This window comes from Mirounga leonina, unplaced genomic scaffold (genome assembly GCF_011800145.1).
Source record: "Mirounga leonina isolate KUSES-001 unplaced genomic scaffold, KU_Mleo_1.0 Mir_170, whole genome shotgun sequence".
In the NCBI taxonomy this organism is placed as follows: domain Eukaryota; kingdom Metazoa; phylum Chordata; class Mammalia; order Carnivora; family Phocidae; genus Mirounga; species Mirounga leonina.
In genome coordinates, this window is record NW_023270433.1 from 32,118,312 (window position 1) to 32,143,434 (window position 25,123).

At 49.9% G+C, this 25,123-nt stretch overlaps 1 protein-coding gene across 1 annotated transcript in view; it reads left to right on the forward strand.

The window, feature by feature from the left end:
• The window catches only part of GABBR2 (gamma-aminobutyric acid type B receptor subunit 2), a 233,141-nt gene extending 208,272 nt beyond the window's left edge, over window positions 1–24,869 (forward strand). The window contains exons 13-18 of the mRNA XM_035016224.1: window positions 7,746–7,856; window positions 12,153–12,377; window positions 14,490–14,672; window positions 17,193–17,322; window positions 21,676–21,793; window positions 24,459–24,869. Of these exons, the coding sequence (XP_034872115.1) occupies window positions 7,746–7,856; window positions 12,153–12,377; window positions 14,490–14,672; window positions 17,193–17,322; window positions 21,676–21,793; window positions 24,459–24,624 (933 nt within the window). The 3' untranslated portion in view covers window positions 24,625–24,869. The remainder of the gene's footprint in view (window positions 1–7,745; window positions 7,857–12,152; window positions 12,378–14,489; window positions 14,673–17,192; window positions 17,323–21,675; window positions 21,794–24,458) is intronic.
• The last annotated feature ends 254 nt before the right edge of the window (window positions 24,870–25,123 follow it).

A 25,123-nucleotide genomic window follows, 5' to 3' on the forward strand; every position in this document is an offset into this window, starting at 1 on the left:
CACCATCTCCCCCAGAAAAGGCAGTGTTGACTCACCTGCCTTCCCAGGAAAAGAGAGGCATCTCGGGACTCTGAAATGCAGCCCGGAAAGGCCAGGCATCCTCCCCTCCCCTCACCACACACACTCAAACTCAAATTGACACACACACATATACTCACCTCCAGTAGGAAAACCTACCAATTTTACCACAGATTTCAAAAATCAACTTTGAAATTAAAACGAATAAAGAAGCAGCACGAAAGGCCCAGGGAGAAAGTTCTGAGAGCCAGCTTCTGGGAGCTGGTCAGAAGGTAGAAGACACCCCCTCCTTCCAAGAAGCACTGGCCAAGTGGGGCTGGGCACCTGAGCCCCTCACAGCAGCGGAGCATGAACGGTCCGAGGGACCAAGAGCCCCGTGATCCCAGGTGCGGCGTGTGACCCCCTTCGCTCCCGACACCCGGACTCCCCATCCTCCCTGCCCAGACCTGCAACGTGGCCAGCCCTAAGCGCCCTGGCCAGCCCCACGCAGGACACACAGGAACACAGTACTACCGGGGTCTGATCTGGGTTTAGAACATACAGACAAGCCATTCAAGTCTGTGCTTGTGCTGGGCTGTCACTCTGTGTCACGGGTGTGCGAGTGACAAGAGAATCTGCATTTTTAAGCAAAGATCTGCTAAGCTGAGGACCAAATGTCACTCCGTTGTTTAAGATCCTTTAAGGCCTTGCTGCCCGAATGGCAGTCCCGGGACCAGCAGCATCCTGGGCCCCACCCATCGGCGCCTTAACAAGCTCCCTGGGGGCTTGTGTGCACGATATCCAGCGGGAAGCAGGGCCGGCCCCTCACTGACTACAGGCCAGCCACACTGGCCTCTTTTGGGTTCCTAAAACACGCCAAAGCCCTTCCTACTTGCTGGGCCCTGTCTCGGGAACGCTGTCCCCCTAGGTTCTCACAAGGCTGGTCTTCCTCTGCCTTTAGGCCTCAGACTGAATGTCCCCACTTCAGAAAAGCCTTCCCAGACCACCGGCTCTGAAGCCGATGCCCCTCGTGGCCCTTCTCAGCGTGGCCTGTAGTTCTCCATTTACAGCACGGATCGCTGTTCAAGTCACAGCTGAGCTGTGTGATCTGCCCTTGCCAGAATGCCCAGTTGGCCTGACACACGTGGGCCCAGCGCGGAGCACGGTGCAGGGCACACAGCAGGCACACAAGCCTGAGTGGAGCGAGTGAGTGTAGGACCAGTACAGTCATGAAATATAGGACGACTGTCGCCATCTCACCATTATTCCGGCTCACCTTAACTACGCCGTAAGTTAACCCTCGGACTCACTTTGCAAGTGGGAAACTGAGGTCTAGAAAGAGGTGGGGCATGCCACGGTCACCCGGCCAGTCTATAGCAGAGCAAGACCAAAGCCTTTGACCTTTCAGGACTCAGCACCTGCACCCACGCCCGGACCCCCTGCCTGTCCGTGTGCGCGGCCGGACAAAGCAGGATGTGTGCAGGGGCCGCTGACCTACATTGTGAGTAATTGCATTATGCAGAGGGACTCTCAGGCCAGTTGCTCTCCTTCGGCTGCACAGACGGGGGAGGCTTGCCGGGCAGCTTCTGCAGGGCTCCCGCTGGGCCGCGGTCCGGCCAGGAGGCAGGTGTGAGCACTGCCAGCCGGCGGCCGGCACGGACCGGCGTGGCCTCCCCTCCGGGCACTGCGCCCCGTCAAGCAGGAAGAGCCTCTTACCAGCTTGCGTTCGGCTTGCGGCCCCAAAGCACGACCTTCGCAGAGCTCTGGGGGCTTCCGAGGAGGCCTCTATGGAACACGTCGCAATGAAGTCATTCCTCCCACAAGCAGCCCCTCCCAGTTTCTACAGCGGGGTTCTAGGGTTATACTCACTGTCCCCTTGGAATGTGACGCGGTGCTCGAGAGAGGCAGGGCAGGCTGGGACAAGCACCTAGTGAGGGAGGAAAGACCACTGGTTTGGGAGGCGGACAGACCTGGCTTTGAACCCTGCTCCAACATTACTGCCTGGAGATTTGGGGCAAGTTCTTTCTGTGCCTCCGTATTCTCATCTGTAAAATGGATACAACACGTTGTTGGATTCTTACGAGGCTTTGACAAGACAGCATAGGTAGAGTTAGCAGCTTCGCATCTGGTGCATTGTTGTCACCCGTGACAAGCGCCCTCGGTGTTCTTGGGGCGGCTGTTATTGGGTGAGGTCGACTCATTCGGCCTCTGAGGCTGTCTCTTGTGGAATTGTCCTGATCTTGCCAGAATGGAAAAGCCCTGAGGATGGGGCTGTGTCCATCCTGGTGATTGCTGTATTACCCCCTGCCCAGAACAGAACCTAGCAGATGGTAGTGCTTCGTGGTTACGTTGGAACGAATGAATGACTACTTAGGTAATTGCCCAGGTGGGCAACAAGTAAGGAAGAGAAATAAAGAAGAGGAAAAAAGCCGTTCGAAAGCTCTTATAGGCCAGTCGTCCATGGAGATTGATTTAGACCAGGGGAAAGTCTGTAGTCCCCAGTCATCTGGAGAGGCAGGGCTGACATCCTGGCTCAGACCCTGAGGGGAGACCACAGCATGGCATCTGCAGGGGTCTGTGCCCTGTATGTATGCTGCCGGAGCGAGCACTGGTCAGTGCCTGGGATCACTGGTCCTGGGCTGCACGTCAGGGCCACACTGAGAGCAGGATGAGGGTGGGGTCAGTAGGCCTGGGTCCTCCAGCCCCACGTTCCCCAACATCCCCTACCCTCCCACCTCACTCCCACTGTCTGGAAGGGGTGGGGCCGGTCCTCCAAGGTGCCTGGAAATCTGGCCTCCTTTAAGACCACTGGGTGCCTTCTAAAGTAGCACAGGATGCTGCTGAGGGCTTTGCGGCCCCACTGAGCCACAAAACTAGCTCTGTGTCCTCAGCAGAGGGTGATCCAGGGCCACTGGGCCAGACCCTCCGTGCAGGTCTTGGGTGCCCTCTAGTGGCTCTTTGCTGTGTGACAACGTCTCCAAGTAAGCGCTCAGGTGGCGGCGCCTTTCCCCACCCCCACGGTCCTCCCTCTCCATCCCCCCCACAACCCACCCTTTGCATCATCGAGTGCATCTCTCCCCATGTGTGTGACTGCTCAGACCACTCTGAACTCCAGTCCCAGGCATTATTAGAACAGATCAGAGAAGAAAAGCCATGGCTTTTATAGATGACTTTGAGATTCAGTACAGGGGTACTGACTGACTGGTCAGACTCCTCATCCCCAGCCCCAGGAGTACCTGAACCTCATCACTCCTAAAACCACCCCAACCCCTGCCACTCTGATCCATGCACAGTGTGCCCAGACATGGGGTTGTGTGAGGGTGATGTTAATGATCAGATTTTTGTGGCTTCTTTCTGGATCAACACCGTAGTGGGAGGATAGCGTAGAGGAGGCTCCGCCCAGCCTCGGACCACTGAGTTCTCTGAACTCTGGCCCTTGATTTTTTGCTGCCCTCCCACCTTTGCTTAAGCTTAATGAGATGGGTGGGGGTGCTAAAAGACCAGATGTACGGATTAGGATTTCAGGATGGGGGTCAGAGCATACCAAGATGGGGAGCATGGGCAGGGGGCTATTAACAAGTTAAAAGATAACCTGGTGGGCGCCTGGGTGGCTCAGATGGTTAAGCGTCTGCCTTCGGCTCAGGTCATGATCTCAGGGTCCTGGGATCGAGTCCCGCATCGGGTTCCCTGCTCAGTGCAGAGCCTGCTTCTCCCTCTCCCTCTGCCACTCCTTCTGCTTGTGCTCTTCTGTCTATCTCTCTGTCAAATAAATAAATAAAATCTTTAGGAAAAAAAAAAAAAGATAACCTGGCTACAACGTCAGCTGCAGAAGGGGGAAGACAGAGTAGCCGCAGTTGGAGGAAAACTACCTCATGGAGTCTTAGTCAACCATAAGGAACATATAAATCACCGGTGGAAGATAGTTGTTTAGAAAGCCGAGGAGATGGGGCGCCTGGGTGGCTCAGTCGGTTAAGCGTCTGCCTTCAGCTCGGGTCATGATCCCGGGGTTCTGGGATCGAGTCCCATGTCGGGCTCCTTGCAAGGAGTCTGCTTCTCCCTCTGCTGCTCCCCCCGCCCCACTCATTCTCTCACTCTCTCTCTCTCTCAAATAGATAAATAAAATCTTAAGAAAAGAGATTCTTTAAAAAAAAAAAAAGGAAAGAAAGAAAGCCGAGGAGATGTGGAACAAGGGCACAGGCAGACTCGCTCACCACCACCTGGAGTGTTGAGCTCGATTACAGGCCTATAGATCGATGGTAAACTCGAGCAGGTTGAAGGACCAGGCCGACTCGTGGCAGGAGGCGATGTGTACCTTCACTGCAGCTCTTTTCCTCCTGAGAAAGGGCGTGCAGACGCAAGGAGAGAGCTCGGGATTATTCTGAGGACCCCAGAGGAAAGGCAAGGGCTAGTGGGGTGGACGCACAGAAGGTTCTGGGTCAGTAAAAGAACTGTGCAGCCACTCACCAGGAGTGGGAGGGGGTGGGCTCCCTGTCACTGGGGATGTAAGAGCCCGACAGCCACTCTCGGCTTCCCGTGAATAGACTTTTCATAACATTGAACAATGGTGTATGACAGCATCGGTCCTTTATACACAGAGAATCTAAGAGTCCATCATAAATTATTGCCTTTCATTGTAGAACAACAGCTACTATCATCATTAATGAGTTTGCTACTCATGCATGACCGTAATGGGCTTGTGCTCCTGCATTCTGATGTCTGCTGGGTTGTCAGGCATTAGGGAAGCTCCTCCTGCTTCCGTGTGAAAGCACCATCACTCCCCAGACCACAGGAGCCCAGACCATTGTCTGCCTCAAAGGCCAGGCCAAGAGAGCAGGGCCAAGAGAAATAGGGTACCCATTCCCTCTTACCTGAGGCCTGCTTTCCACATCCCCGGATCCTACCAAAATGTCCCTTCTAACTGGTGAGTGACTCTGGGGATGCGTACCTCTTACCCTTAGGCCTGTGGCTTTACCTTAGGCCTCTGTAGGACAACTCCATCCTGGACACAGTTCTTTGATGAGATACCCTCAGTGGGTATCTGTTCTAAAGACAAATAGATTCACAAATATATCTTCAACTTGACTTTGCAAGTTTGTTATTGGTAGTGCATGGATGTAGAAATTCTAAAACCATTTTGTGTCTATTTAATATTGAGCAAATGAGTGACTATTTTGATATTGTGGAAAACCAGAGATCTCACTATGAGAGAAGGAAGATGCAAATATGGAATGGGAAGAAGCAAGAACCCTGTGGTGTAGGATTTTATCTACATCTATAAACAGATGGTAGAGAGACAAGGATAGATACATAGAATGATGATGGATGGATGGATGGATGGGTAGATTAGATAGATAGATAGATAGATAGATAGTAGATTAGATAGATGATAGATAGATAGATAGATAGATAGATAGATAGATAGATAAGGAAGGAAGGAAGGAAGGAAGGGAGGGAGGGAGGAAGGAAGGGCCTAGAAGTAATGATACCGCACATCTAGAGCCCAGATCTTGGTTTCTAAATATCATTCTCCACCAAAAAGAACCAAGACTCCTCAGAGAAATGGCTGAATCTGAGGCTGGGAAAAGGAAGCACAAAGAAGTAGAAGTACTTTTTGTGCCAAGACATAGGAAAGTGCTCCCAAAAAGTGTGAGGATGTATTGGAAAAACACATGAGACTGCACATGGGAGTTTCCAACTGACCAAATCTGGGAAAATTTGAGCATCAAAATGAATGATAGTAATGGAAATGAAAAAGGAAGCCCTAAATGCATACTGATATACATAAATAAATGGGAGGAAAAGAAAGATCTGTTTACAGTGGTGTGCCAAGTATTTAAATGAAATGATAGAGTTAAAAAAAAAAATCACCTGGGCGCCTGGGTGGCTCAGACGGTTGAGCGTCTGCCTTTGGCTCAGGTCATGATCCCAGGGTCCTGGGATCGAGTCCCGCATCGGGCTCCCTGCTCCTTGGGAGCCTGCTTCTCCCTCTGCTTCTCTCTCTCTCTCTCTCTGTCTCTCATGAATAAATAAATAAACTCTAAAAAAAAAAAATCACCATTTTTCAGCCACCAAAGGAATGTGACTCAGGTAGAAACCATCACTGGATGCTGAAACCACTGAGTTGACATTTGTGGGGAAACGGGACACTCACACAGTCTCAAAGTATCTCCCACAGAGTATTTATTAATTACAAGGGGGAAATGGTACCTTTGAAGTGGTGAGATCTGGCAGACATCACTGAACCAAATGATCACAGTTAACATCTCCAGTAATGGGACAGAGTGCCATCAAGTGCCACTGAGATGAAGCTCCAAGGAAGCAAAAACATCACTTTACATAGGATTCCCACCATGAATGCATAACCCCAATCTAATCATGAAAACACATCAGACAAACCCAAACTGAAGGACATTCTACCAAATAACTGAACCAGATTCTTCAGAAATATACATGACATAGAAGACTGAAGTAGGCTGAGGAACTGTTGAAGATTAAAGGAGACTAAAGACGTGACAAGTAAATGCAGGACATTGTCCCAGATTGGACCCTGCTTTGGAAAAACCACAGTTGTCTTAAAGGACATTATTGAGTCAATTGGCAAAATTTGAAAATTGATAGCATATTAGATACTGTATCAGTTAAATGTCCTCCATTTGGTAAGTATATGTGGTTATATAAGAGAATCTCCTCATTCTTTTTTTTTTCTTTTATCTTTTATTTATTTATTTGAGAGAGAGAGAATGAGAGACAGAGAGCATGAGAAGGAGGAAGGTCAGAGGGAGAAGCAGACTCCCTGCTGAGCAGGGAGCCCGATGCGGGACTCGATCCCGGGACTCCAGGATCATGACCTGAGCTGAAGGCAGTCGCTTAACCAACTGAGCCACCCAGGCGCCCCGAGAATCTCCTCATTCTTAAGAAATACTTGCTAGATATTTAGGAGTGAAAGGTCAGGATGTCTGCAACTTACTCTTAAATGGTTCAGAAAAAACATATGTAGAATATACTTTTTTTTTTTCATTCTCTGGGTGTGTTTTTCTCCTCTTTCCACCATGTGGCTGATTCTTGCCCAGAGTTTCCCAGCTCAAATTCCTGAGAGAGACCATGTTTGGGTAGGGTCCTCTCCACCATCCCTCTTTGAGCAGAACACCACACTAGAAAACCTCGTAAGTCTCTGACCAGACTCTGGATTGGCTACTGTGGGTCAAGTACCCACCCTCTATCCAATCAACTTTGGCCCAGGATAGGTCATGTGGAATAACACATGGCTGCCCCCATTGTTCCCTCACTGGGGGTGATGGGCAAGAAGGTCTCCTTAGAAGAGCTCGGCAGGCCCCAAGGCTGGCTCAGCCAGCAGTTATTGGAGTTAATCCCAGAGACACCTGAAGGCCTCTTGACATAACTTGTGCCTTATTCTCACCTTCATTCTTTCAACAAACATTACAGATGCATGCTCTGGACCAGGTCTCATGCTAAGTACTAGAAGCACAGGAAGTGACCCACTCTCCACCCTCAGGAGATCTGACTCATGTTTGAAAGGCATGAAGAACACAGATAACTAGAGTGCAGGGCTGAATCATGACTGACAAAGAGAAAGCAGCCTCGTGGGAACATAGGAGAGGGGTCCAAAAGGCCTCCTGGACAAGGGACTGGCTGTAGCTCACGGGAGGGCAAGTGGCCATCAGATGGGGCCCTGGCTGCTGAAAAGGTGCCCAGTGCCATCCCTGGGTTTCTGTTTTCTCTTTGCACAGCCGGACCCAGCAGGACGAGACATCTCTATCCGCCCACTCCTGGAGCACTGTGAAAACACGCACATGACCATCTGGCTTGGCATCGTCTATGCCTACAAGGGGCTTCTCATGGTAGGTGTGGAGAAGAAGGCAGAGGTTGGGGGGCCGCTTCTCTGTCAGCGCTCTCTCTCCCAGGGGCCTCTGTGAACATAAAAATAACAGAGCCCCCAGGACGAAGCACTTACTAGCTGCCAGGCCCCGTGTCTGCCACGTGTTCTCTCGATTCCCACAACAACCCTCTGAGATGGGTGCAGATAATGCCCCATTTCACTGATGAGGATGCTGAGGCTTGGTTTGCCCGAGGTCACTCAGTAGTGAGAGGCAGATTCAAGAGCTTAACCACAGAGTAACCCCAAAACCTGTGAGTGTGCCTCAGGGCAGCCACCGTAGCGCTCCCAGAACGGCAGCCTGTCAACGTCCAGCGCACGTTCACATCCCCCATCTTACTGCGTTCTCTCAAAATCTGTGGGAGGTGACTGGAATCATCCTCGTCTTACAGAAGTCAGGCTCAGAAAGGTTAAAGGGCACTCGTAACCTCCAACCTCCGAACCCAGTACTCTTTCCACTCCTCCCATCTGTTAGAATCAAAGATCACATACCAAGCCCGCCCCACACGTCTGGAAGGACTTGAAAGGGCAGCCACACCCCACCTGATCCCATGTTGACCCCTGAATCTTCTCTCCAATCCTATGCAAACTGTGCCTCCACTGAAATCCCTCCAGGGACAGGAAACCAGCCCCCATTCCCCCCTCAGGTCTTTCCGCAGGCAAGCTGAGCCGCCATTCGCTTCTGTGTGGCCTCCACTTAGAGGCCAAGAATGAAGCCTTCTCCAAAGGTCAGATAAAGAGGGATTTCTTGTACTGCTCAAATGCATCCTCACCTTCTGCTGCTTCGGAGAACTGTTTCTGAGGGGCCACACCAGAAGGGCATGTGTTGCGTTGGTGGTATAGTGGTGAGCATAGCTGCCTTCCAGAAGGGCATGTGTTAGGGGACCCTAGGCAGAGAGTGTCCCCCACTTTATACTAGTTGAGACTAGTTTCCCTAGGGATTCTATGAGGACCAGTGGGCTGCACTCTGGGCCCCACAAGGTGATGACCCTGAAGGTGTCCACAGGAGGTACCCAGAGTGGAAATGGGACTCTGAGGCCAGGCCAGTGGCCCTGGGCTTGGAGAAGGGCACTCAGGAGACATGGTCACCGGAGCTGTCAGAGACAGGTGGCATAGACCCGAAGGCAGATCCGTCGTCAGAGGGCAGCTTTGAAGTCCACATTAGAGAAGGATTTTGTACAACAGAGCAGTGGCCGCCCATGTGGTGGCGCCCCCTAGGAAGGAAGGCGCTCCCTTCGCGGGAAGCAAGCGGTACCCGTGACTCGAGGCCCCCAGCCCTTGCTGAATAAAGAGCGTGAAACCAGACTCCCCAGGACCCCTCCCGCTCCACGCTCCCTGATCTGAGACTGTGAAATTAGATTATGGGGAATCCAATTGACTATTTAAGCTGCGTTCATCTGTAATGTTTGACCCTCCGTTATCTTCGGCACTTACTTGCAAAAGTGGTTGGAGGTGACCACATCTCTTCCAGTGAAGCTAGAACCTCCAGCCCAATGGGGCAGCAAAAGCTGAATTTGGCAGCACAAGTGCCTTACTGTTTCCAGTGTGCACAAGGAATTGTCCTCCGCCCTCCTGGCTCTTAGGGTTTGTGGACTAAAACTCTAGCTCCTAGTGCCTGCCGCTCTGAAACCACAGAATTTCAAGGCTGGAGAGAGTATGCCCAGCCCTGTCGGCCCACTCCCCTGTCAGAGTTTCAGCACTTCCAGCCCCCGCTGGGCATCCCCGACAAGCATTCCGTCACTCACCGCTGCCATACCTCCAGAGATGGGGAGCCCCCCCGCCTCAGAGTGGCCTGTGGCACCCGTGGATGGTGTATCAGTGTCTGTGGCTGCAGGAACAAATCTCCACAAACTGGTATGCACAGACGGGCTTGAAACAACACACTTTTATTCTCTCACAGTTCTGGAGGCCAGGAGTCGAAAACCAAGGCTGAGCTGTGCCCCCTTCAAAGGCTCTAGGGAGAATGCCCTCTTGCCTCTGCACGGCAGCTGATGGCTCCAGGCAATCTCCAGCTCCGTCTTCACATGGCCATTTCTCCTCTCCACGTCTCTCCTCTGTGGGTCTCTTGTAAGGACACTTGTCCTTTGAATTAGGGCCCACCTGGATAATCCAGGCTGATCTCATCTCAGGACCCTTAGTTATGTCTGCAAAGACCCTTTCTCCAAATATGCAGTCCCCGTGGATTCGGATATGGACATATCTTTAGGGCCACCGTTCAACCCACTATAGTTGGGTTGCTTTTCTAGAAGGTTCTTCCTTATCCTCAACTAAAATCTGCCTTGATGTACCTTGTGCCCATGAACCCTCATTCTACTCCTTGAAGGCCTAAGAACGAGTTGCTATCCGTTTCCTCCTGACACGCTTCAGAGATTGGCAGCCAACCACCAGGTCCCCAGACTTGCCCACATTTTACGATGGGTAGAGACTCTCGTGATGGTTTGGTGTGGGCCCCTCGGCAGGGCCAGCCTCTGCCACTTCCCCTGGAAGACATGGACGGCCAGGCCCGGCTGGCACAGCCCCCACTGTGGGACTGAAGGGAACACACATGAAGAAACCAGCACAAAGCAGGCTTTCAACACCCGCTGGACTCTTTCTCTCCTAGGTATCTGCTTCCTGGGCTTCTGGCTCCCCATTTTAAAAGACATCTTTAAAAAATACATCAGTCTAGGGCGCCTGGCTGGCTCTGTCAGTGGAGCGTGTGACTCTTGATCTTGGGGTTGTAGGTTTGGACCCCACATTGGGTGTAGAGATCACTTAAAAACTTTAAAAATTTTTTTAAATAATAATAATAATAAATCTGTCTGTGAGATAATACGCTTAGAGAAAAGGAGAGGAAAGCAACCATGGTTGTATATATAATACCATTTAACAAAATAACTTTTAGCCAACTCTTATACCGGGCACTTCGGTTTACAAAATGCTTTCAGAGCCATCCTCCCATTTCATCTGGATACAAACCCTGTGAGATGGTGTTATTATTATCCCTATTCCACAGACAATGAAACTGAGGCCTTGAGAGGCGAAGTGACTTGCCCAAAGATTCCAGATCCTCCAGCCTTGTGCCAGCCACCCTTCTAGCACAGGGCATCGTGCTACCCTACTAAGTCAAACCTGAAAACAGAAGCCCTCAGTGTGCTATTAAATGGATCATGCAGCTTTGGATGCCCTGAGCTGCAGTGGTGAGGTCGGAAGGAAGAGGGGCCTTTGAGGAAAGACGTCCTAGAAGGGCTGGACTGCAGCCGATGGCCCTGCACGGTCAGTGGTCCTGGTCAGCTCCTCCCCCACCCACCCACACCACCATTCTGCCTGGCATTCCATCTGTACTTCCTCCGCAACCTGCCCTCCCCTTAGACCACCCATGAAGGCTAAACCCTCCACACCCTGCTTCAGATCACATTGGACCTCTACCTTGTCCATTTCTGTTGGGAGATGTATCAGTTAGGAGTAGAGCTACAAGTGACAGAAAACCCAAAATAGTAATGGTTAAAGAGATAGTTAACTTCCTTCTCAGATGAGCAATCTAGGGCTGGTGGGGGCTCCCAGAATCTCAGCTCCTTGGATCTTGTGGCTCCCCCCGTCTTCACCGTACAGCTCCCACATTGTAGACTCAGATGACTTTTTGGTTTAAGATGGCTGCTCAAGCTCCACCCGTCACACTCCACTCCTTCTACTAGGAAGGAGGGAAAGGAACACCGTTTCCCTTTATAGATACTTTCCAGAACTTGTACACACCACTTCCACCTACCTGGCACTGTCCTGAACCTACTCATATACCACACCTAGATTCAAGGACAGTTAGGATATGTAGTCTCTATTCTGAGTGACTTTGTGCATTGAGAGGAAATAGAAGTCCCAGACACAGGGGCTCTGCCTTATTTAGTAGTAAAAAACACTGGACTGAAGTTCTGGAAACACAATCCACTTTTGCCACTGTATGACGGTGTGGCCTTGGACAAGCCCCTTCCTCCTCTCTGGGCCTCCATGCTCTCTCTAGAGTGAGGGGAGGTGGTCCAGATCATGTCTGCCCTTCCCACCATGGCCTGCTGTACGTGAACCGGTTGTGGGACAGAGGAGAACAGACGCCATAACACCCCCAGTGTGCATTTCCTCAGCAGGACTCCCCCCAGGGCCACCAGTGGAGACCGAGGGTGACATCCAGAAGACCTGGCCCACAGCAAAGCCCCCAGCCCCCCTTCTCAGAGCAGCAGATGTGTGCCACCCCGTGATAATGTCCACCTCCCCCTTCTGCTCATCATTTCAGTTGTTCGGTTGTTTCCTGGCTTGGGAGACGCGCAACGTCAGCATCCCTGCCCTCAATGACAGCAAGTACATTGGGATGAGTGTCTACAATGTGGGGATCATGTGCATCATCGGGGCCGCCGTCTCCTTCCTGACCCGGGACCAGCCCAACGTGCAGTTCTGCATCGTTGCCCTGGTCATCATCTTCTGCAGCACCATCACCCTCTGCCTGGTGTTCGTGCCCAAGGTACGGCCCACCCCCTGCATCCTGCCCTCTGGCCTCCGGCCCTGCACAGGGGACTGCTGGTTTCCTCCGCTTTCTAGCCATTTTATGCTTTCTCTGCTTGGGATGATTACAGTTCACATCATGGAAAGTTTAGAAAATGCAAACACGTAAAAATCAAATTTTCCAGAAATCTCAGGGTCTCACCACCCAAAAACAATCACTGGTAACGTTTTTAGTTTTTTACGAAACTATGTATTTTTGATGTGTTTACTTCCAGTCTTTTTTTTTAAGATTTTATTTATTTATTTGAGAGAGAGAGAGTAGGGGAAGGAGCAGAGGGAGAGGGACAAGCAGACTCTCCACTGAGTGCAGAGCCCCAATGCAGGGCTCGATCCCAGGACCCTGAGATCATGACCTGAGCCAAAATCAGGACTGAGCCACCCAGGCACCCCCCACCCCGCGGTCTTTTTTAAATGGTTAGGCAGTGGTGCCTTCTCAGTTACAGCTGTGATTAAACCCACATATCGTTTTGTAGTTTGCCTCTTCCACTGTGAATTTCTCCTTTGTGTTTCTCAGTCATAACCACCACTGACGGGGGATGTTCCATGTTTTCTTGTCCACTCAATTCCCTTACTGATGAGCATTACAGTTGTTTCCAGATTTTTTATATTATAAATGAACTTATTTTCTCTACATAACACATGATCCCCATTTCTGGCTATACCCTTCAGATGGAGCCTCAGAAGTAGCATTAGTGGGTAAAAAGGAATAAATAACCACTTTTAACAGCCATTCATCTGAAGCCCTGACCTTCAAGACCAGCCCAAGAGGGTGTTTTTCAAACCTTATCCTTCCCAGCAGCGGGCAGGTGAACCAGAGGCCTGGGTATCTTGGGAGCCCCTGCAGTAGGCTGGTCTCAGCATCAGAGAAGAACGGGAAATAGAGAGGGTGGGAGAAATTATTGGCCCAAGTGGGGTAGGGTGTGCCTTGGAGTACGGGGGGACGAGAGATCAGTCGGGGTCCACTGTGCCCTAAACAGACGGCCCATGGCACCTCCATGCAGTGAGTCGCCAAGCGGTGACTTCCCTGGAGCACTGTTACCCTATATGCCTGCCTTCTCTGCTTGTCAGCGCGTGCCCAGGCTCCAGGCCAATGCCAAGACCTCTCTGCCTGCACTCTGACATTCTCTCACTCTGGTCAAAGATGCCGGATGCCTCCAAGCCCAGCCCTGACCCTGTCACTCTTCTCTGTCACCCTCAAGAGCTCCTCATTGCCCTCCTGGCTCCAGAATCAAGTCCCCGATACCAGGCTGCCTTTTAGGACCCTTGAGTCTCCTCCAGTCTCCCCAAAGAACCCTGCCCACCATCCAGACTGCCCTTCTCCCTAAGTGCCCTGAGCTCCAGGCCCCCTTGCTTTCCACATGCCCCTTCTTCCCCCCTAGAATTCCCTTCCCTCACCATCCTTCGGGCCCTCCACAGAGCCCAGCCCAGGCCCACAGCACCCACAGCCCAGCCTGCCCTCAGTACTTCTGGGCTCTGGACCGTGGGGTCCTGGAGGACAGGGGCCCTGCCTCACCCAGTCCCTGCTCTCCAGTCCAGGCCCAGAGCCTGCCTCAGACCAGAAGTGTTTCTTGAATAATTGAGTGAGATGAGGATCAAGTAGCAGCCTTTTCTCTTCTACAGCAATGCTTTTGTCCATGACCGAGCTAGTCACAAGTCTCCTCAACACTCACCAATGGTTCTAAGAAGCAGAAGCCTTCCCTTGCCTCCATCCATTGTCTTCCAGTGTCACCTCGGGGTTATTTTCCATGTGGAATGAGGCCCAAGGCAGAGTGAGGCTCAGCTGGAATCAGGCCCGAGAGGCGCTGGTGGGCTCCGAGGGGTGGTTGGGATACAGGTGGAGTCAGGATCAGGAGACCAGACTTCTGCTGACGAAGAAGGAAACTGAGACTCAGCATGGGGGGGGAGGGGCCTGCCCAAGGTCAGTGGCAGAGACAAGCCTGAGCCCAGGGCTCCGGGCTGCCAGCCTGGGTCCGTGTTGCCTCCAGCACAGAACCTGCTGTGGCGGAGTAGATGGGAGATTGTAGGGGGAGGACCCCGCGCTTCTCTTTTCAGCCATACCTTGTCCTTTCAGCTCATCACTCTGAGAACAAACCCAGATGCAGCAACCCAGAACAGGCGATTCCAGTTCACTCAGAATCAGAAGAAGGAAGATTCTAAAACGTCCACCTCAGTCACCAGCGTGAACCAAGCAAGCACATCCCGCCTGGAGGGCCTGCAGTCTGAAAACCATCGCCTTCGAATGAAGATCACCGAGGTAGCTCCCCCAGTACCAGCAGCCAGGGCCCCAGCCTCCCAGTTGCATCCGTCTGCCTCAGGGCAAGACTTCTCAGGGCTGCCACTCCCAACCTGGACCCCCCACCCCGGGACACCCCCTGCATCAGGCTGTGCAGTCCCATGTGCTGGGGTCACAGCCGAGAGAACAAGCGGGGCCATAAACCAGACAGAGGCAGTTCATCGGAATCCACTCACCTGGCCCAGGCTCGTGGAGGCCAGACATGCCCCGATTCCAGACATCCTCAGAAAGAAAGTTCCTGAAGATTTGTGAGCTCCCAGATTATAGGAGCTTCCTAAGTGTGCGGGGACCCCCCGCCCTTGATTTTTCACTCTCCCAACCCAAAAACCACCCTCATCCATGTGATGTACAGCAAGACAGGAGGGAGTAAAGAGAAACTTTCAGGGAAGAAAGTTTGCTGAGACCTCACTGTTGTCTTGAGGGTCCTTAACTGGTTCTTCAGCATTCCAGAGAGGCCATAACTAGATTTCTCTAAGCCAGACCTCCAATTCTGGACTTTCTATACCTGGAATGGGGGACCAAATTACCTTCCCCTTCTTCCCCTCTGTCTTTGGGTCCAGAGGTGTGACTGGCCCATGATCTGCAGGCTGCATGTTTCCCAGAGAAACCCTCATTCGACGAGTGGAATGGGGAAGACACAACGAAGAGCATGTTAGTCAGGATAACTTGCTAAGTTGCTGTAACAAAGAGACCCCAAAATGAAGTGACCCAGAGAAAATATTTCTCTCTCACCTAATGGTCCTGAGGAGATGGGTCCTGGCTGGCCAGCAGCTTTGCCTCCATGGCCATGACTGGATGAGGCTCATTCACTCCTGCTCTCTGCCACTCCCCAAGCTGCACTCCTCACCAGGACGGTTAAAGCTGGGAGGGGGAAGGCATGTCCTGTTCTCAGTCACAGGAGGGGAAGAAGAAGTCCACACAAGGGATGAGCAAGTGGTACAAAAATTGTGCACCTTTTGGGTCTGCTGCAGTCACCTTGGCAAGAACTCGCATGATCACACTTAGACACAAGGTAGGCTAGGAAATGTGCTCTCTACTGTTGAACCGGGAGGAAGAAGTGAGATACAGGGTGCCCCAGGGAAATTTGAATTTCAGGCAATCAAGCATACTTTTAGTATGAGGATGGCCCATACAGTACTTGGGATCTACTTGCACTAAAAAAAAAAAAGATTCATCGTTATCTGAAATTCAGATGGGACTGGGCATTCCATATTTGTATTTGCTAGATTCCAGTAGCCTTTTGGGGAACTCACATTAGTCTGTCACAAAGATCCACTACACAATTGTCTGTGCACCTAAACCTGATTGCTTTAGGATGGGATAGCCCCCCACTGGTCACCAGAGCAAAGTAGAAAAGGTTTCTGTCCCTCAAAGCCCATTGCTGATTTCCGTTTTAATCTCAGACCTTTCTCTGACTAGAACGACCATGACTTGACATTTGACTTCTACTTGCACACTCCAGCAATAAAGGGTTCACTCACTTCAGGAAACCTGAAACCGAAGCCATTGTCAAAATCCATAAAATGCTGGGTGGTTTTTCCTGGACTCGAATCACAATCTGGCCTCCTTTGTCCTAGTCCTGCTGTTTGAGTCACACAGAAAAAGGTCTCTCTCTCCTCCTCCACGTGAAAATGCATTTAAAAATTAATGGCTGTGCTCTTGACATCAGAACAACACTTTACAGTTTATAACTTCCTCTCCCTTATGCTATAGTAGAATGTCCACTGCTTTTCCCAGTTACCACCCCTCCCCAACACACACATGCACGCACACACACGTGCACACACACACGCACCAGGCTTCTCAAGGGCTAAACTGCCCCAGGGCCTGCACCTGACTTTTCTGTAACTGAAGGCAGCTGCAGTCCATCCTCTAGAGGAGCCCCTCCTGTGCTAAGCTTCGTTGTCCATGTGAGGCTCACAGCTGACTGGAGGACAGTCCTCCCCTGCAAGAGTGCTGCTAGGTATCAGTAACCATAATTATAGTACTTTTACTGTAGTGGCGGGTTACTCTTACAATGTGTCAAGGATTGGGCTAAACTTTCAGTGCATTGCCTCGTTTAATCTCCACAGTAACCACAAAGGTAGTTACTGTTGTTACCACATTCTGCAGATGAAGGCGTTGAGACTCAGTCTCACAAGCCAGTGCACAGACAGCAAGGGGCAGCCTGGGTTTGCCCCAAGGCCTGTCCAACTTCAGAGCCTGCGCCCTGGCACTCTCCTGCCCTGCCTGCCCCGGCTCACCCAGCTGCTCCGCCAAGGCTCCAGCCTGCCCTGAACACATCACTAGAGCGCCCAGGCCCCTCCCCTCCCGGCCCCTCCTGCACAACCGCCAGCAGGGGCCCTCCGCAGCTCTTCCCCAGCAGGCAGCAGCCTCTCTGGCTCTGGGCGCCCTCCCGAGGCCCAGTCCCGTGACCCTGTGAGCTGGGCTGAAGGAGCTGGGCCCCGGGGCTCTAACTCAGCTGGAGCCTTTGCCTTCTAGCTGGATAAAGACTTGGAAGAGGTCACTATGCAGCTGCAGGATACACCAGAAAAGACCACCTACATTAAACAGAACCACTACCAAGAACTCAACGACATCCTCAACCTTGGGAACTTCACTGAGAGCACAGGTAGGAGGAGGCGGGGTCCCTGGAACGTGGGGACCTGGGTATCAGACAGCAGCTGGCCATCTTCCACTTTACCGAGGAAGGAACTGAGGCTCAGAGAGGGGGTGGGGCTGACCTGAAGCCACACAGGCAGAGCTGGAGCACCTGGCATCCACAGTTCGGGCCCCGTTTGGGGTCCTACCCTGCCTAGAGCCGGGGCTTCTGTCCCTCGGTCTCTTGGGTTCCAGTGGCGCACGTACATGACCTGGCCAGCATTCCCGGGGTTCTGATTGGGGGTACAGTGTTCTTAGTGAAGAGTTTACCTTACTTCTCCCAGTGACATTTCACGGTTTCAGATGTGCCTTCTCGATGTATGGGAACAGAATGGTCAGTAAGCTATGACATGACACTCTATCTCACCAACCACTTGGGAAATGCAAGCCAAAATAACACAATCTGGTTTTTGCCTACATTTCAGCAAAATTTTCAAAGATCACCGGTGTTGTTAAGAGTGTGTAGAAATAGGCATTCTCCTGCAATGTTCTGGAAGTCAGTTGGGCACATCCATATGTTAGATGTTAAACCTCTTTTTTTTTTTAAAGATTTTATTTATTCATTTTGAGAGAGACAGAGCACAAGCAGAGGGAGAGGGAGAAGCAGACTCTCCGCTGAGCAGGGAGCCTGATGCGGGGCTCGACCCCAGGACCCCAAGATCACGACCCAAGCCAAAGGCCTAACCATCTGAGCCACCCAGGCGCCCCTAGATGTTAAACCTCTTAATTAACAACTCCATTAGCAAGATCTTGCCCCTGGGAAATACTCCCACGTGGGCGAAGATGTATACACGTGGTGCTCATCACCATGTTATTGTAGGGGAGAAAAACTGGAATTAATGTTCATCGTGTAGGGCAGTTTCATTCATTATGACACAATCAAATAAGGCACATAATACAGCTATTAGAAAATGGGATGGATCTGGGGCGCCTGGGTGGCTCAGTCGGTTAAGCGGCTGCCTTCAGCTCAGGTCATGATCCTAGGGTCCTGGGATCAAGCCCCACGTCGGGCTCCCTGCTCAGTGGTGAGTCTGCTTCTCCCTCTCCCTCTGCCTGCCTCTCTGCCTACTTGTGCTCTCTATCTCTCTGTCAAATAAATATATAAAATCTTTAAAAAAAAAATGGGATGGATCTATCTGTGCAAATATGGAGAGCTCTCCAAGTGAAAATAACAAGATGAAGGCTAGCATTATGATATACATAAATGCACACACACATGCACACGTCTGTGTGTGCGTGTATTAAGTGCATTTTTTTAAAGGTTTGGAAAAACAAACACCAAATTGTTAACAGTATCCACCTGTGTGAAAAGGAACACTGCAAAGTGAGAAAGGATTCCTTTGACATTTAATATACTTCTCTGCATTTTGTCAGCATTTGTTCATTAATTTGCTATAAAATTATTTTTTAAATCAATGAAAAATCTTTAGGTTTTTTTATAGTTTCTTATAGAAGTCATAAGTATTATTATAAAAGCAAATTATAAAATTCTTACTATATAAGTTGATTGCAAAAAATTTGAATTGAGATAAGTAACAAGTAAACTGAAAGAATAAAAACTATTCACAGTAATATAAGTATCTGGTAAAGATGGACATTTCAAATTAGTGGAGGGAAATGAATTATTCAATACATTTAATGGGGATAAGTGCATAGCCATCTGGAAAAGAATAAAGTTAAATCCCTATGTCACACCTTACACAAAAATAAAGTCCAGATGGATAAAAGATTTAAATGTAGAAAGTGAAACCATGAAAGAACTAAAAGAAAGCACAGAAAGCACAGGAGAATTTTTTATATATATATATAATCCAGAGAGAGGAAAGCCTCTCTCAGCTTGATGCAAAACACAGAAACCACAAAAGAAAAGGTTGATAAATTTAACTATAAAAAATTTTTTTAACAATACAAACCCATCATAAGTAGTCAAAAAATCCAACAAACCAAGCCAAAAAATATTGTAACTCAGGTAATGAGCTTATTTTCTTAGGTATAAGGAGAAATTTTATATAATTTCTATGACATATATAATTATATGCAAATTAATTTAAAAAAAAACCAACAACACAGAAGAAAAATGGGCAAAGGAGAGTTCTCACAGAAGGAAGTGCAAGAGGTTCCTATGTTTATGAAAAGATGCTCAAGCTCACTCTTTATTAAAAGAATGTAGATGAAGGGCACCTGGATGGCTCAGTTGGTTAAGCTAAGCCTCTGCCCTCAGCTCAGGTCATGACCTCAGGGTCCCTGGAATTGAGCCTCAGGTGGGCTCCCTGCTAAGCGGGGAGCCTGCTTCTCCCTCTCACCTTCCCTCTCCCGCTGACCCTCCCCCTCCCCACCACTCATTCTTTCTCTCTCTCTCTCAAATAAATAAATAAAAACTTTTTTTAAAATGCAGATGAAATCTTTAGTGAGATACCATTTTCACCAATGAGACTGGCAAAGACAGATCAGAAAGTTACAGAGAATTTGAGGACACAGTTGGGGGAATAGGCATTCTCAAACTTTGCTGGTTGAAATAGAAATTGTTCTGACCCAGCAGGTCCACTTTTGGAATTTATCCTAAGAATATGCAGTCAGCTCTCATTATTCATGGTGATTGTGTTTGATAAAGTTGCTGTGAATCATGAATTAATTAGTGACTACCGAACCACTGCTCCTGGGGGGAATACAGGGTTTGGTTCCTGCGAGGCTCTCTCGGGTTGACATTTTGGTCAGTCAATACATAACTTTGTTGTATGTGTGTTTCTGCTTGCAGACGTCTTATTTAATATATAGTGTTGATTCATTAACATTGACCTCATGGTCAACAGCACTATAACGCATGCCTAAGTGCAAGAAGGCTGTGATGTGCCCGACAGAGAAAATACACGGGTTAGGGGCACCTGAGCGGCTCAGTCGTTAAGCGTCTGCCTTCGGCTCAGGTCGTGATCCCAGGGTCCTGGGATCGAGCCCCGCATCGGGCTCCCTGCTCCGCGGGAAGCCTGCTTCTCCCTCTCCCACTCACCCTGCTTGTGTTCCCTCTTTCGCTGTGTCTCTCTCGTCAAATAAATAAATAAAATCTTTAAAAAAAAAAAAATACACGGGTTAGATGGGCTTCATTCAGGCATGCGTTATAGTGCTGTTGTTGACCATGAGGTCAATGTTAATTTTTCAACACTGTGTGTGTCAGCAAATGACCTTGAAAGCATTAGCAGTATTGATTTGGGGTTACAAATAAATTTTAGTGAGTAGGCAAGTTCACAAATACAGAACCCATGAATAAAGAGGATCCACTGTACTCACATGGGGGCAAAATGACATTCACAAAGTTACCCACTGCAGAAAAACAACTAAACAGCAATGCTCCTGCAGATCCCTCAGGTGGGGGCCAGGTTTTTATATTTAATATTTCTTTAAGTCTCCTTAGATGGTTCTGAAACTTAGAGGGTTGAAAAAGCATCCACATCATCGCATTTTGTGGCTACACAGTATTTCTTTGAATGGAGCCCCCATACATACATGAGTATGTAACTAATCTATTATTACTGGAAAAATTCAGACTAGTCCCAACTTTTTTATATTATAAACAATGCTGATTTGAACATCTTGTGTATAATTTCACACACACCCTTCATTATTTCCTTAGGATAACTCCCAGAAGTAAAAATTCTGGGTAGAAGATAAGCACTTTTTTTTTAGGGTTTGATGCCTATTGACAGTGACCCCCCAGAAAGATTATGCCAATTTATACTCCCACCAGCAGTTTACTGACTATTATTACTCTTTTCTGTCTTTGGCAGTCTTATTTTTTACCTTGGAGGGTTATTTCCTTTGTCATTACATTCCTGAGCACCCATGAAACAGGCCTTTATGTTAGAACTTTTCATTTCCAAGTTATGTGACTTACATTGGTTGACTTGATTTTCGCCCCCCCTTTTTTTCTTGGAGAAAGGGAATCCCCAGGATGCCATTTCCATCCTTGGGTGGAAGCTTTTGGGTTCACTGCCTTCGGCCCGAGAGAGGTACTACAAAAACCACAGCTCTGGAGGGATAATAGGCTCTTTTTTTTCTCCCCTAAATTTTTTTTTTTTTAATTTTATTATGTTACTCACCATACAATACATCATTAGTTTTTGATGTGGTGATCTACAATCCATTGTTTTCGTATGACACCCAGTGCTCCATGCAGTACGTGCCCTCCTTAAGGGTATTAAGGAGGACACGTGATGGGATAATAGGCTCTTTTGCATTCTCTCTCCTTGGGCAGCATCCTAGAAAGACTGCATTTTTTTTTTTTTAAATGAAGTTAACAGAATGTGTTGTGATCTTGTTATTTTGCATTCAGATGGGGGAAAGGCCATTTTAAAAAACCACCTCGATCAAAATCCCCAGCTACAGTGGAACACAACAGAGCCCTCTCGAACATGCAAAGATCCTATAGAAGATATAAACTCCCCAGAACAGTAAGTACTTTCTCCTTGAGAATTATTGCGGAAGAGCGTGTTACTCCTGCACAGCAATTTCGATCTGCACCGCGTTTTTGCGTGCATTATTTTATTTGAACCCCACTGCAACCCCATGATACAGGTCAAATTACAAGGCTCATTTTACAGATGAGAAAACGAATATTCAGAAAGGGCAGGTGACTTGTCAGTGCTCCCCCAGTTTCTAAGTGCAGGAGATAGGATTTGAACCCAGGTCTGTCCACCATCAAGCCCACTGAGGCACAGTGCCTTCATTATATATAAAATTTAACCACTCCACAACTATTCACTGACACCTACTGTGTGTCAGACAAGGAAGTGAAAAAAAACAGACAAAAATCCCTTCACAGAGCTTATATTCTATCCGGTGACACAAGAACTTCATTAAAAAAAGCAAAATCTAGTGTATTACATCATAGGTGCTTCGGAGAAAAATAAAGCAGGGCAAGGGGTGAGGGATTGTAACCTTAAATAGAGCGATCAGCAGCGATTCAGTGAGAAGGTGACATCTAAGCTCTGTTAGCTGTGTTCCCACTGGCAACTGTTAGATCTTCCTTGCTTATGGCAGCTTGGAAGCAGAGGTCAGAAATGTCAACACTGGTGGTTCCGTCGGTTAAGCGTCCAACTCTTGATTTCGGCTCAGGTCATGATCTCAGGGTCGTGGGATCAAGCCCTGCCTTGGGATTCTCTCTCTCCCTTTGCCTCTGCCCCTCTCGCTCTCTGAAATCTTAAAAAAGAAAAGAAATGTCAACACTGAAACTTGCTCCCTGGAAAGCGACAAGCAGCAAAGACAGCCAAATCACCAACTATAGTGTAATTTGGGGCCATTTAGTGTTAGAGCCAATAGCTTCTCACCCCAGTTAGCTCTAAGGCTTCATTGGCTTACACTCCAGAATAATTATTATGGTTATATGGCAGTTGTCAGTGCTTTGCTTATTAGTACCCTCCACTAGAGTGTAAGCACCTTGAGGATAAGGGGTGAGCCCCTCCCGTGTCCCTTGGACTGAATGCAGGCTCCGGCACTGATAGGTTTTTGGCAAACGTCTATTAAATGAATGACAGTGTAAACAGGACCCCACTACCAGACAGGAAAATGCCACGGCTCTGAGAGCCACAGACAGATGTCCACCTGGCCCAGGCCCATAGGCCTTCCCAGGTTAGAGTTTATTCTCCAGCCTCCCTTTACCTGGACTCTTGGCCAGCACCCTCTTGCATTAAGGAGTCAATCGTAGCTCAGGTTACACACACAGGTTCAACCTGAATTTCAAAAGGAGAGCTCCAACACGCTAACCTCATGAGCACCTGTGAGGTGTCCTTGGTAGAAACTCTCCAAGGCACAGGTCCTTTGGGGGAGGGGGACAGCATTGCGTCTGTCCCCATCCATCTTGGGATCCTTCAGTGCCATGCATACACACCAGGGGCACACCTGTTGGGATGAGGTGACCCCTGTGAGTTGATTTGCCCTCCTCACAAAGCACTGTGGTTCCCCAGAAGAAGCAGGAGACGCACCTTCCCCAGTTCTGGCTTTGTTTCCATTAGCAAGTTACTTAAACTCTGTACCCTTCCCTAGTCATTATAGTGGGACTAGCAATACTTCTTTTACCTACTGGGTTTTTGTGAAGATCTGGGGGTGGGGGGAAGGTCCTCACCTGACCGGTCAGGCACTGAGGACACAGGAGGCCTAAGGATACCGAGACTGCAGCTTCCCGGGTACAAGAGAGAACCACACAAGATGCAGCTGGGCAGAGCACAGCCCCCCCAACACACACACACTGCCAGGAGTCACACACCACTCCTGCCTCCGTCCTGCCTCAGGCTTTTCTGGCTGTGCTTCTGGAATTTACCCAGAACTCTGGGAGCTCAGAGGACGACGGAGCCCTCTCTGAGGAGTTTAAACTGGATAGTGAAGGGGAAACAGGTAGGAGGTAGAGAGAGTATTCCAGGCTGGGGGAAGAGCAGGTGCAAAGGCAAGGAAGAGTTGGCCCTGCTAAGCAGTGATTTAGGGGAAACTAGCCGCCTGAGGGTAGGTTTTGGGTGGAGAGTGGGTAGAAGTTTCACCTGGAGAATTAGGCAAAAGATCGTAGGCAGCCCTGCATGTACTGCCCCAGAGGTGGAAAGATAACACTAGTCACCAAAGAAGCTGAAAGACCAGGAAGGAGTTTCTACTGGAATCAGCCCAGCAAGAAGGGCTGAGGTCCTGGGCAAGGCAGGGGCAGAAGGGCCAATGAGGAAGGCCAGAGCAGCGAGAAGCCTCTCAGTCCATTTGGAGGCTCTCGAGAGTAGAGTGAGAACGGTCTGTGTCAGCAGCAAAGCCCCGTGAGATGAGCAAAACCTGTGCTTAGGAATGGCCACACTCTCGCTCAGGAAGACTGCGTCACCTTTGCTTAGTCCATCTCCCTGGTTATTCCCAGGGCAGTCATTGGCAGGGGTAGGCCCGCATTAAACACCTGCTAGGTGGGTGAATGGTTAGATGATGGGATGGACAGATCTTGGATTCGGGATACCCATTCTCCCACCATCAGCTTCTTAGCCAAAGCGAGTCCCAGGAACATTCTGGTGAGCAGCCAGGTAGCCTTCACTAAAACTCCTCTCGCCCCCTCCCTCCCTTGCCCTCTCTCTCTCTCTCTCTCTCCCCGTGCTACAGCATCCAGCGCCGGCTGTCCCTCCAGCTCCCCATCCTCCACCACGCCTACCTGCCGTCCATCGGAGGCGTGGATGCCAGCTGCGTCAGCCCCTGCGTCAGCCCCACCGCCAGCCCCCGCCACAGACACGTGCCACCCTCCTTCCGAGTTATGGTCTCTGGCCTGTAGGGGTGGGAGGCCTGGGGCCGGGGCCTCCCCCATGACCGAACCTCACGGAGCAGAGGCCACGGGAACACTGTCAGCTCTGGCTGCGGAGCCGCTGGGCGCCACGGCTGGCCTTGTGGGGCTGCTCGGTGGCACTCACGTGGACAGGATGGGGGCACTTGGCACCTGACCTCGCGCCTTATTTGTGAAGTTTTTATTCTTTCACAAAGAAGAGGAATGGAAATGACTTCTTCCACGATGTCTGCAAAGGAGGAGGAGCTGGGATATTTGAAACTTTGCAAAAAACAAAACAAAACAAAACAAATCCTAGACAAGGAGAGAATCACTAGAACTCCAGCTAGAAGTCACCGAGTGTCCCTGAGCAGCCTTGAGAAGAGGCGAGGGGCTTCTGGAGAAACCGCCTCTGCCTCTGCACACACATCCCTGGCTGTGCCCCTCCTCCCCCCCCAGGCCAGCCCCTCTGCCCTCTGGGGAAGGAGGTGGGCAGGGCAGCCAGGCTCCC